The sequence below is a fragment of the Euleptes europaea genome, chromosome 1 (assembly GCF_029931775.1).
Source record: "Euleptes europaea isolate rEulEur1 chromosome 1, rEulEur1.hap1, whole genome shotgun sequence".
NCBI lineage: Eukaryota > Metazoa > Chordata > Lepidosauria > Squamata > Sphaerodactylidae > Euleptes > Euleptes europaea.
The window spans coordinates 113343033-113356051 of NC_079312.1; the positions used below are offsets into that span (position 1 = coordinate 113343033).

Below are 13019 nucleotides of genomic sequence, written 5' to 3' on the forward strand. Positions count from 1 at the left end.
ATCCCTACAGCCTCCGTTGCAAGCACTCAAGCCACCAAACAATAATGAATTCCTGCTAATCCATCTCATGAGAGCTGAGCTGGCATCAGTGCCCTAGAGGCAAGTGGTTCTGCATCTTATTACAGAGCTAAAAAGTCCCTCGGGGTCTCTAGAATATTGCTGCTGGGGTGTTGGTGTTGTTTTAATCTAGCCAGAACGTCATTTGATTCCTTCTTGTTAAAATGAACGGCAGCGACTGCAAATGGGTGCATGAGAGTGCAAGAGAGAGCAAGGGAGGAAAAAAGAACAATCCGCTCCTGCTTCTTTCTTTTTTTTCTGCTTGAGTGTTTACCTTGTTAGTCCTGGATATCACCGGTAGAAAAAGAAAAGTTATACATTTTAATTATCTCTCATAATCTACCTGATGACTTTAGCAAATAGATTCACACTTAATCCTCAAATTGGCCCAAGGTCACCCAGCAGGCTTCATGCAGGGAAACAAACCTAGTTCACCAGATTAGAGTCTGCCGCTCTTAACCACTACACAACACTGTATCTGGTTTGCTGTAAGTGTATGGGAAACTTATTCAAATGCACAGAGCAAGTCACTTACTACCTCAACAGACATACTACCTCATTCTATTCCTGTTTACTGATGAGTAAGTCCTATGGATTTAATGGGGCTTGCTTCTAAGACTGTGCATTTTCTGTAACTTCTCACATTTCTGTAACTTCTGTGAGCGCTATGCATGCCTAGTAGTTCTTGGAGCATAAAATGTTTTTAATAGGTGAAATTCTCCAATTACTCATGGCAAATTCCTTTAAAACTGAGGGAGTGTGAGCTGAAGCTGCTTCTTGGATACCAGTCCATGTAAATATTGTGGCTCTGTTCTTCTTTCAGGCAGTTCCTGAAAATGAATGCTCTTCTCCTAAGGATTTGTGTACGGAAGGTTAGCATATGTACACATCAGTGATTCATGAGCTCAGGCATGATAGCATACGGGCCGCCTAAACTCCCGGACTGGACCTGGCAACCCGATATGCAGACACACGACTACTGTTCCAGCCGTGCGCCCGCCCCAAACGCTACTGGGATGGCCGCTGCGCGTTCCGTTGAAACTGACACAGCTGCTCCTGCAAGCTAAGTGCCGCCCGCAGCTAGGAAACAGAAGCAAGGGCAACCTCCAGTGAACTTGAGAGACTCCATGTCCCTGTGCACACTCTGTTCCAGCCGCAGCCATGTCATGGAAAGCAGACAGTCACGGAGTCAGTGCCAACACCCCCCTTTTCACATTGCAACATCAGCAGCTTAATGGGCAATCAGAAGCGATCCTGATATCAGCGATGAGTCGTTCCTCCAGCTATGCAGCAGCGATCCCCAAACTGGAACTTGGACAACTCATCTGGAAAAAGGTGCAGTATTTCCCAATCAACGACCTCCTGCCACGTTGGCATCCGTCCTTATTCTACTACCTTTTATTTCTTAGAATCTCTGTATGTTTATGTTGCATCATTGAGTGAAAGAAACGACATAAACTCTCTTAATTTGAAATCCCTTGTCTGTCTTTATTCTTAAGGTCACAGTTAATGGGCTCTGGTATAGTTGGCTGAAATCTCGCTATATAAATATTAAAGTTCCCGATCTGCTCAGCTAATTCCCCATTTAAAGAGCATTTCGGGTAACAGGCACACTTGCAACTTTTCCTGTTATGGTTGTGTTCTTGTTGTACTAAAGCTGGAGTAATGTTGCCTTTCCTTGAATCATCTCCATTATATTGGCAAACGGGTGGCAAACATGGTCAACAACATGTGGTAACAGGTGGTGTGACGTGATGTGGCATGACGTTGTGACCAGTTCACAACAAATGACTAGTTCACAACAGCAGCACAGAACTTTATTTTTAGTCCTTGCTAAAAAATTCTCTTGCAGTACACAGTACTTTAAGGTGTACTGTTACAGCATAATTCACATCTCTTCAGGGCACAACTTATTTTCACATTATATAGTATTTACCTGTTTTGTGAAATACCTTTAATCCATACCATAAATTGAGGTTTTACAGCCATGCCTAGTAATCATAAGTATTCTCAGTGGTCTCCTGCTGCCAGCTTTTTGCCCATGATAATTTTTCATTCAAAGCCCAGTTGTGAACTGTAATTAGTTGCCTACTTCTGTTCCACTCTATACAATGGGAAACAGATTTAAAGGATGCTTTGGATAAAAGTTTCCCATATGCTTGCCAATGTCCACGTTGTAAGAAAAGGGTTTTTTTGCTCCTTTGCAAGAGTAGGTTACGTCCATCACCAGCACATTACTTCCAGCTGGTTGCACAGTAAAACATGATCTAGGTAATAAACTTTAAGTACATTCAATTATGCTTGTGCACTTCTGAACAGCAGAAATGAATAAGTCTATGACCTCAGCCATTTGTGAAGCAATAGGCTTTGCAGAAGCTTTCAATATACTATTGTATGCATCTATTAAGATTTTGCTCCTTGCAACCATGACTCCAGCTTAGTAATACATGCATATGCACATTGCCCTTTCAGCCAGGTGGAATGCTCTTTGCTGTTATGCAGCAAAACCCAGCCAGTCATTAAAGTAAATTACCCTAATTAAGTACCCCTAAATCACATCTCCTTTTAAAGCAACCTTTCCATTCTCATTTATGTGAGAAAGTGCCTGGCTACAACCCTGACCATTTTCACAACCTCTCAGGTATTTAGCAGCCCTTATCTCTTTTCCTCCATACTCATTTTACTAACCCCCCCATCCCAAAGAAACTAGCCCCATCTCTGTATCAGCTTATGTTAACTACGACAAGCCTTCGTAAACACCTGAAAGATGTAAAGCATCAAGTTGACCACATGATGGCTCTGTGTAACAATACAAAAAGGCTTGCTAAAATGATATAATTGTTGCTTGCCAAATGATATAAAGCATTAACTTCGCGACCCCAGTACCGGGAACCCTGGCCTTAGCCTGCTGCTACCACTCCATTCCAAACCTTAAGCCTGGCACTCAAATGTAACTGCAGGTGGTTATAAATCACAACATGCCTGTGAGTCATGAGATTCAGGGAGACCATTCATGAAAGGGATTTGGAATTCCCTTTTACCCAGGGCACTTTCTCAAAATTTAGGATTAGGGTTGCCCACCTCCAGGCACTAGCTGGAGATCTCCTGTTATTCCAACTGATCTCCAGCAGAGAGGGATCAGATCCCCTGGAGAAAATGACTGCTTTGACAATTGGACTCTATGGCATTGAAGTCCCTGCCCTCTCCAAACCCTGCCCTCCTCAGGCTCCGCCTCCAAAACCTCCTACCAGTGACGAAGAGGGACCTGGCAACCCTAAGTAGGATATAAGCCGGTGTGATTACTGAGATATCTATAATGTTATCTTTTTTCACCTTCTGTATTTGTTTACAATAAATAAATATTTTAAAAGATGCTTAACTTTACTCCCAGCCAATGTTCAGAGGATTCTAGTCAGATTCTTTTAAAACCAGTCTCAATTTAATATGCTAAAGAGACTCCCCAGCTGCAGTGCCTTATAAAGCTGGATCTGAGCCTACAGAATTATACTTGTCAAGGTCAGATGGGCCATTAAGGAAAGATTATATTTGACTCACGCTTCAGCAGGTGAGTAATAAAGACATGGTTAGTTACTTGGAAATACCCTTCCAAGGAAATGCTGATTATGAGCTATCGCCCATTTGCCATAAAGGAGGCAGTGTGGTTTTTAGAAAGAATTTTAATGTTAAGGTTCCTTCCTACCCACCCCTTCCAAATTCACAGCCACAAGACAACAGCAGGCTTAGAATTGCATAGCCCCCAATTACATGGACTGCCCAGCTAAAGCCAGCCACACTACTTTAAGCAGTTTTAAGAATATCTATTGAAGTCATGAAGCTGCAGCTCCCATGATACCACGTGTGTGGGGGGGGTTTTTTGCAGCAAAGATGTCTAATTGCATCAACACTGTTAGACTGTGCAAATCTGTATAACAGTTACCCGTCTAGCCTCATTGGCAGGCACTTTTCAGTCTGGATTTAACAAACAGCTGAGCAATTTGTATTCTTAACTCACTAACCTAAACTGAAGCTTCTCATGAAAATTCCCAGGAGTTCCCATTCTGAAGGTTGTATATAGACGACAGCAGCAGCTACTCGTCCATCAGCTGACTAAACCTTAGTTTTTCCTCAGTTGTTCCCCCTTTCCCCTACTTCTAGACCAGGGGTGGGGAACGTCAGGCCTGGGGCCGTATAAGGCCCGCGAAATCATTTGCTCTGACCCTCCATGGGTCCTGGCTTATCTCTAGCTCAGAAGGATGCTGCCCTGCCTGAATCTCTTGGGCCCAGCTGGGGACAGCAGAGCTCAAAAGCGAGTCGCTCTACGTGGTAGACACTTCGAGCCCTCTCCGGCCGTGCCTCTTGGCTAAATGTTTGACCAAATATAGCCAGCTAATTTTTAAGTTGATAATTTTGTATGGCCCGTGAATGATGTCATAAATATCCAAATGGCCCTTGGCAGAAAAAAGGTTCCCCACCCCTGCTCTAGACTCTAGTAAATTTTAACCTCAAAGTAGTGTTGGTGTACAGAGCATCAATTCTTTATTATTTCAAGGAATAAAATGTATTCAGGATACAGTTTAAAAGATTGTCTATATGTTACAGAGGAAAGGGCAAGTCAATTACTATTTCATCCAAAGTAGGTAGGAAGTCTGTAGTTGACTGAAGAGTATCTGAAAAGTGTAAAAACAAAAAAGTCACTTCAGTATGGATTAACTGTTGGTAAGTGACAAACTCTATTGGTTCCTGTAGGTTATCCAGGCTGTGTGACCGTGTTCTTGGTATTTTCTTTCCTGACGTTTTGCCAGCAGCTGTGGCAGGCATCTTCAGAGGAGTAACACTGAAGGACACTGTCCTTCACGGTCACACAGCCCGGATAACCTACAGGAACCAATGAACTCTGACCGTGAAAGCCTTCGACAATATTATGACAAACTCTATATTTTCTAGTCACCTGTTTTAGACCAGGGGTCCCCCAACATGGTACCCATGGGCACCATGGCACCCGCCAGGTGTTTTTAGGAAGTGGGTAGGACTCCTGCCCAGCAGGGCTTCCAATTGGCTATGCAGATTAAAATAACACTGTGACCAGCAAGTATCAGTACCAAATTTACAATTTTAAAACCCCAACTGAGGACTTCCGTATCTTACTGGCTACATAACAGAACTTTGCCACTGAATAAGATAAAAGCATCTTTATCTTCTAATAAAAAATTAGAAATGAAATAATCCGAGTGGCTAACATTTCTAAAATTTCTAGACAACACAGGTAAAATCAGCTTATTTCTAACCTCCCGATAAAATTCACAGTGTAATAAAATATGTATAATTGACTCAACTGAATTAAAATTACAGGGGCTTAATCTGGCCACTACAAATATATGCTGAAACCTTCCACTGATCATAGCTGATGGAAAGGCATTAAATTGGGCTCTTGAAAAGGCCCATCGAAAACTAGAAAATGTAATGGATGTTAAAAAAGGAGAGCTGGACAAACCTTCCCAGCTCTTTAATGATTTATAATGTCTTGGGAGAAGAGTCAACTCATTTTGTAATTAGATATCCATTAGTCGAATCCAAAGATGAGCGCAGGCGCAAAGACATCGAAGACCCCTGTTTTAGACTGCTGTTGAAGTGCCACAAAGAAGCTAGCGCTCCCAAACAAGCCACACACCTTTTCAGTAGAGAACTGAGACAGTTCACTGAATACAGAGCAAAACGTTACTTACCAAAGTCCCAAGAAACTGAAGGTGGCTTTCCAGTTATATGGATCATGCTTTGGAACCTCTCAGATGCATTTTCAAATGTCATAAGAGGAACACCAGTCAGTGATAAATGGCTCAGTCTGTGCTCCTCAGGAACCTCAAAACTCTCAAAGTCTGTTTAGAGACATTCCAGAAACCATAAGATTGGAGATATTTTGTTGCTTGGATAACAATTTTTATATTTCTGCACTGATTATACCAGCGAGAAGCATCAAATACATACCCACCCACCTCCACCACCATGAACAGTTTTGCCAAGAACTTCAAAGTAACCCACATCGGACATTACCTAGAGGATTACAGGGAAAGAAATTCTCCTTTTCTGGACAGTCTTCAGTGGCCATGCTGCAGCCTCCAATCCTACCTGTGTTCTCAGCAACCTTTAAGAAAAAACAGAACACTTGTTGGCAGTACATCATGTTCCTCATACCAGATTTTGACATGGACTTTTACTCTTGCTTGGAGGCAAAAAGGTTCTACGTGTCATCATCAAGCGATCCAGCAAAGCACTTTATATTGCAGCATCAGGTAGAGACAATGCAGACTGGATGCTTCTAATCTCTGGAGCATTAAGGGAGAGGGCTCCCACCCACCTACCCAGCCCACATGCAACTCTCCCAGGATACATTCTTCCATCGTGGCCAGCCTTAACTGTGGCCGTTATGCGCCAACTACAGTTAATGCTAGCTGGGATTTCCACTGTAGCCAGGATGTAAGATTTGCTAGCAAGCTTTCCTTAAGGCAAGCCCCTGCTCTATTGGGGAGATTCAACACAATGTTATGTTCTTTCTCAGTATGACTTGGTGGGATCCCGGGGATTTCCCTTTTAAGCCAGAGCAAAGGAACTTCCTTTACTCTGACTTAAATGGGGAGCCAGCTGCAGGTATAGCTTGCATTTGACAGCCAACCAGGGTAGGGAGGAAGCTTAGCACTGCCTTCAAAGGAGCTCTGACATTCCCCCCATCTTTTTAGTGCTTTATCAGGGCTTTTTAAAAACCAACTTACCAGCTGGGAAAGATAGGGTTGCTAAACCACAGGTATTGAGACAGCAAGATTCTCATTGCATCAGCCCTATTGTGCCAAGGTGACATGGAATAAGAAGGCTTGGCGGCACCAGCAGCAAGCAGTGTGCTGATGGGGCAAACGAATGCCATTACCACAAGCTTCTATCTTGCACACAGTTGCTTTCTCAGCAGGGGTGGCTTTTCCCACCCCTGTATGGAGCAGGAATTGCAATATTCCACATTTCTCATTTAACTGTAGTTTTTTAAATATAGGAGAACTCCCCCTTCCCCCAAACTCAGCACCCTCTTCTTCTTTTTTGCTGTCAAGTCACAGCTGACTTATGGCAACCCCGTAGGGTTTTCAAGGCAAGAGACTAAACAGAGGTGGTTTGCCTCTGCCTGCCTCTGCATCACGACCCTGGTATTCCTTGGAGGTCTCCCATCCAAATACTAGCCAGGGCTGACCCTGCTTAGCTTCTGAGACCTGACGAGATCAGGCTAGCCTGGGATTATCCTGGTCAGGGCACACTGCCCTCTAGATAAACAATATTACTGAAGTGGACCTTCCCCCATGGCAACAATGTTGTGGTGGCACCTACTACTATTTCTCAGCATTCCAGAAGTGCTTGCAGGCTCACCAATGATGTATATTCCTAACAATACTAATTTGCTACTCCTCTACTTACCTTTTTTGCAGATATGAACTTCTTTCCTTTTGGGATTTGGTGCTTTGTGGATGTTACAGTCCTGCTCAGGTTTCCTAGAGCCTTCTTGACGCAACAGACAGTTGCTGAATTTATATTAGCTGTCCTTCCAGCAAGCGGCGTCTTTGGGTGAGATTTTTCAACACAGGCCTTCGCTGTGAGAAGAAATTCACTGAGACGGCTTACTTGAGACCCAGAATACCCAAACCTTTATAAAGTATTTCACAGTACAAACCTATGCAGAGTTACTGCAGCCTGGGCCCACTATCATCAATGGGCTTTGTCTGCAGAGACAGAGCATAGGTTTGCACTGTAAAAATAGTGTCTTAAGTAGGACAAGAAGTGTAATAGCACTAAAAAAAAAGCATACACCAGGAAATTACACATTAAGGAACACTCTATGATATATTCTCTTTTGTAACAAGTCCTTTAAGGTTTTACTCATTTAAAATGCTTTCCAATAACTGTGTAGTATGAAGATTTTTATACAGGACAAGTTACAGCATTAGATGATAATTTCTTTGTATAATACCCAAATCAGATGAGGATCCTTAATATTGTGGCTATTTAACATTACTATAAAAGTGTAGTGTTCCTGACAACTTATTTTTTTCTGCTTCTCCAATGGAAGAAGTTAAGGCATGTGCTTACAGTGCATTCCTAAGGAGTTACTCCAGTATAATCCCATTCATTTCAATGGGCTTAGACTGGAGTAACTCTCCTTAGGAATACACAGTTAGTAGCATACAGTGCAGCAGCTTGCATCTCTTTCACATTGGGCATATTTCTAATTTTGTTTAAACAAAATTAAGGCATTTATAATCATTCCAAGAGGGTAGCAGTGGAAGTCTGCTGCAGCAGAATAAAGCAGAAGTCAAGTGGCATCTTAAAAGCTAATGATTACGGCATAGACCTCAGTTCTTCAGATGCATGGAGTTCATAACCATTATTCAGACACCTTTATCATCTAGTTTACAAGGAGAAAAGGAAAGAGGTGGACTTGCGGGAGAGAGAGAGACCTGGGATAACTGAATGATTTACAACAGAATTCATCAGTCCCTGATATCAGCTTTTCCACGAGGCATCCTCTGATCACATGGGCTTCATAATGTAGTACCGCTTAACTTCAACCTCCACTCACTGCAACATTCTGTCCAGTAGCCTCATTAGCACCTTATTTATCCTGTTCTTTGCCTTCCATTAGAATTCTCCACATCTCTATCCATAAATCCTTGTTTTGTATGCTGCTACCAACAGGGAATTTCCAAATGGGGCAAGGCTATAAATAGATACACAGCCCAAAGTTGCTTAGTAGCTTCATAACCATCCAGAATGATCAGTACTTAAAATGCATCAATATTCCAAGTAAACTTTATGTTCAACAGGCATTTTAGTTCACTGGAACCAATGAAAGTTCAGATTAGTATAGACTTACAAGGTGCTGATAGCAGTCTCAGACGAGCCTTTGAAGCAGCAGTGGTGCCAATGTTACCATTTTCTTTATCTATGAAGATAGGGGTGGCCATCCTTGGTATCAAAAGCCTAATAAAATAAATGATTACTACTTCAAGTTTCTAGTGTGTTCTTTTATTCATTCTATAAAGAAGCAAGAGACATTTTTGTAGCAGCTGAACAGCTATTTTTAGAAACTCAGAGAACCCTATCAAAAGACCACTGTTTTTACACCTAATTCACATGGAGGATGTGTGCAGCTTTTCTTGACTGTTTGGAGCACTCAGTATATTGGTAGACATACAGGACGATAAACTCCTGGCTGAATTTACCAGCTGCTCCTGCAACTTTAACCCCAGATAGGAGCTTCTTGCTAAATGGAAGAACAGAAAAAAACAGAGTTTCTAAGAAGCAAAACAGCCACCATCAATAGCACTGGTGCAAGAACCAAAACACTACATCCAAATCTATCAGTTTTAGCTTTACTTGATTATAGTTTTACTGGACAAAACTGGACTTTTACAAACTACAGCTTGTACCTACTTCTCAAACACTGTCTTGTAGACATAGGCATAAATATGAGGGAGAAGAGTGAGGCTCAAACCCCCAACAAGATTTCCCACAGAGAGAATGCCATGCACCACCTTGGGCTGGCACACATTATCAGCAGGTTCACTGTGTGCTTTCACTATGCGAGGCTTCACTATGTGAAGAAGTATCTAAAGAAGTGAGCTGTGGCTCACGAAAGCTTATACCCTGCCAGAAATTGTGTTAAGTCTATAAGGTGCTACTGGTCTCTTGCTCTTGTCTATTGCTAGTGACAGACTAACATGGCTACCTACTGTGACCTATGCTTGCTTACTTGAAAACATTAGAATACTTCTGAGGCTGTGCTTATAACTTGAACATCAGAATTAAAAGCCCAGCATTTCTGTAACAGCATACTGGATTGCTTTCAGTTTATAACCATATCATTATATTCACCTGTGTCTGAAGCCCAAATGTGTGCAGTATGCGGTTAACTTCTTTTAATCAAGTTAATTTGTGTGGATTCTCAGAATCCAACTGTATCCTTGATTTTACTGACCAAAAGGTGTTAAACTGTAGACCCACTGGATCTACTTTGTGGAGTTCACAACTGGTCCCTAGGCAAACCCACCCCCATTCGCCCACTTTTACATCAACAGCCTTACTATTAAATTTGCACTGATGAGAAAACTATGCTAGGGGATGCCTTTCAAAGCCTTGAAACCCGATCAGAAGGCAAGCTACAGACACACCTCTCTCAAAGCAAAGTGACTGAGCTTTGGATAGCTTTTGGGTTTTAGTCCTCTATTTAGTGGGTTCAGACTAAAGGGCTAGAAAGACTTTTCCCAGCCCCTACAGGGAACGGAAGAGTCTACATTTCTGCTTACAGCCTCCCTGATAGACAGCTAAATCTTATGTATTTATACTCAGAAAGAAATTCAGGTTTGGTGTAGTTTATTCCCAGATCAATATGCAAAGACGATGGTTATCACTACAGAAGATGCTGCAAGTACTACAACCCGTACTTTGCTTACCCAGAAACCCCCCCCCCAATACTTACCCAGGAGGAGGTCCTTAGGACACCAACTGTAGTAATAACAAGGAAATTTGAGAGCAGAAGGAAACTATTCCAGTCTGTGGAGAATAACAGAGACCTGAAGAAAGAAAGCAATGCCAGTCTACTCAACCCCTTCCACACTGCTGTAAACACTGCTGCTAAAACAGCTTATTAGCAATACTCCCCCCTCCCTTCCCTGTCACCAAAAGTACTAAAACCAACACAACGAAACCACGAAATACTTCACAACACCGCAGCAACCACGAAAAACAAGCCAACACCACCCTTTGAACCGTATGCACCTCCCGAATAAAAAGACAACAGCCTCACGTTACGAAGCAAACCGTCTTCGCGAGACCGTTTTTTGAATTCGGCAGCTCGCCTCTCATTGGCTGGTTTTGTCCGCATGGAACTCTGCAGATGCCAGTTGGACGCTTCCAAACCAATGGGGAGGGAGGGCGGCGAGGGATCGGGTTCTCGGGGAGGGAAAGCCCCATTGCAAAAGATCAGACCAGGTGAACCAAGTTAGCCGTCAAACGCAGCGACGACTTTCTCGCCCAGTGTGCGCTGCGACGAATGGAGGGACGCTACTATATCCCATGTAACCCCAAAGCGTGGTGGATGGACTCAATAAAGGAAGCCACAGCCTTCGATTTGCAAGATCTGAGCAAGGCTGTCAAAGACAGGACATTTTGGAGGACTTTCATTCATAGGGTCGCCATTGACGGCACTTCACACACACACACAAAACCCCAAAGCGTCCTACGCTTTTCAGAACTCGTTTCAAGGACGTCGTGTACATATATGTAGCCTGTTCGTCTGTAGCTGCAAAAACAACTTTGTAAAAAAAAGTGTGGCACTTTAGATGGACAGATCGTTTGTGGCATAAATCCACTTCATCAGATTGTTTTCAATTGATATTGACACTTTCCAGCCCCTCCCTTTTGCTCTTTGTAGCTTTAGGGTTGTAAAACTTCGTGCATCTAATGCAGTGGACTGCGAATCATGAACGCTTTGTGCCGCGTTAGTGACTAGACGTCCCAAGACGTTTCCATTGAAACCGGTGATACTACTAAGTGTATATAGGATCAGGCTGTCTGTTTAGGGGGATTTAGGGTCGGGCGACTCGAGTCTATTCGAATACAGCTCGCTTTACAAGCGAACTGTTCTCTAGGCATCACGACCAGCTCATGACTGCAGGCAAAGTATTATTACTGTGAATCTGCGAGAATTGTAGTCCAGGATAGCGCAAGACCGGAGGATAAACAAAGTGGATGCCTGTTGATCAGATGACAGGACATCGTTGAAAAGAGGACGGTGGCCCTTTAAGAAGAGGTAGCTGACATTGAGACGTCAATGGCTAGAGTTACAAATCCTCGACGGGATTAAGAACACTTCCGGTTTAAACCTGGCCCAATTGTCCGCTTTAACGTCCAATCCAAGCTATCCCGTTTACAGCATAGACACCTAGCTGCCTAGAGCGACGACAAGCTACTAATCCTGAACAACGGAAGCTTTCAGAAGCCTCACCGGATGTTCACTATTAATGACGTCAGTTCGTCGTTCCATTATGGGAGACGGAAGTGAAGGGAGTTTGGTGGCGCAGAACTGATGCCTCGTATTTAGGTGAGCTTGGGGAGGTCTTTTTATGCCGGAGTTGGGTGTGGGGGGGGGGTTGTTCCTGGAGTCCTTGTTAAATATTTTGTTTGCTTATAAAGTCTTGTTAATGTGGATTGGGCTACTACCCGTGTATACGACTTCGTTATCGACTTGCTTTGGATTTCTTTGCTACGTTCTGGATCTGAGCATAAACCTTGGAAAACCAACTCAGCTCTTCTGAGCATATACTTTTGAAAATTCACTGATGCAAACCAGGCGACTAGAGAAACTATTTGAGGCTGATGAAGCCTTAGGTGAAACGCAATGAATACCATGGATCTGCTTTCCTCCCCTTGATCCGGTTCTGAACAATTTGGATTCAGTTGTGGTCCCCAACGGACATTTGGCATTACCCTTTTAAGGGAATTTCAAGAAACAGATGAAGCTGGGCGCTTAATTTTGAGTCTACAGACACTATTAGTATCTGTAAGCTGAATAGCTTGATGGATGTATCTGGTGGTGACTATTTGTTGTAAATATTGTATATAGTACACGTTTGTTGTTCAGCACCATTATTTATGTGTATAGTCCTTGTTTGTGGATTGTTGCTTTGAATATGTTTGATACTGTTTGATTAGTATTGAGCCTGTTGTTGTATATTGTATCGAACTATTTCAGCACAACTAGTAGTAATTTTGTTTTGGTTGCACCAGAGCTGTAGCAGGTGCCTGGCTGTGTTGACGCTGACCTTGGGCAATCTTTAATACACGAGAATCTTAGGCCAGGTAGACCTTTAAAGATTAGCACCAGCACCTTGAAGTGGTCCCAGAATTAAATAGGTATCCAATATAACTGGTGC

At 42.9% G+C, this 13019-nt stretch overlaps 1 protein-coding gene across 1 annotated transcript; it reads right to left on the reverse strand.

The window, feature by feature from the left end:
* Nucleotides 1-4650: 4650 nt before the first annotated feature.
* PTTG1 (PTTG1 regulator of sister chromatid separation, securin) lies at nucleotides 4651-9061 on the reverse strand. The gene is made up of 5 exons (XM_056866955.1): nucleotides 8960-9061; nucleotides 7507-7679; nucleotides 6106-6196; nucleotides 5781-5930; nucleotides 4651-4724 (listed from the first exon to the last, which is right to left on the reverse strand). Exons 1-5 carry the CDS (start codon nucleotides 9048-9050, stop codon nucleotides 4651-4653), a joined length of 579 nt encoding a protein of 192 aa, XP_056722933.1. The 5' UTR covers nucleotides 9051-9061.
* Between the last annotated feature and the right edge of the window lie 3958 nt (nucleotides 9062-13019).

Coding starts and splice junctions, on each gene's coding strand:
- PTTG1 (XM_056866955.1), bottom strand. CDS start 9,050: ATGGCCACCCCTATCTTCATAGATAAAGAAAATGGTAACATTGGCACC. Junction 5,931..6,105: donor CTTTCCCTGTAATCCTCTAG/GTAATGTCCGAT, acceptor GTCTCTAAACAG/ACTTTGAGAGTTTTGAGGTT. Junction 4,725..5,780: donor TTCAGTTTCTTGGGACTTTG/GTAAGTAACGTT, acceptor TACACTTTTCAG/ATACTCTTCAGTCAACTACA.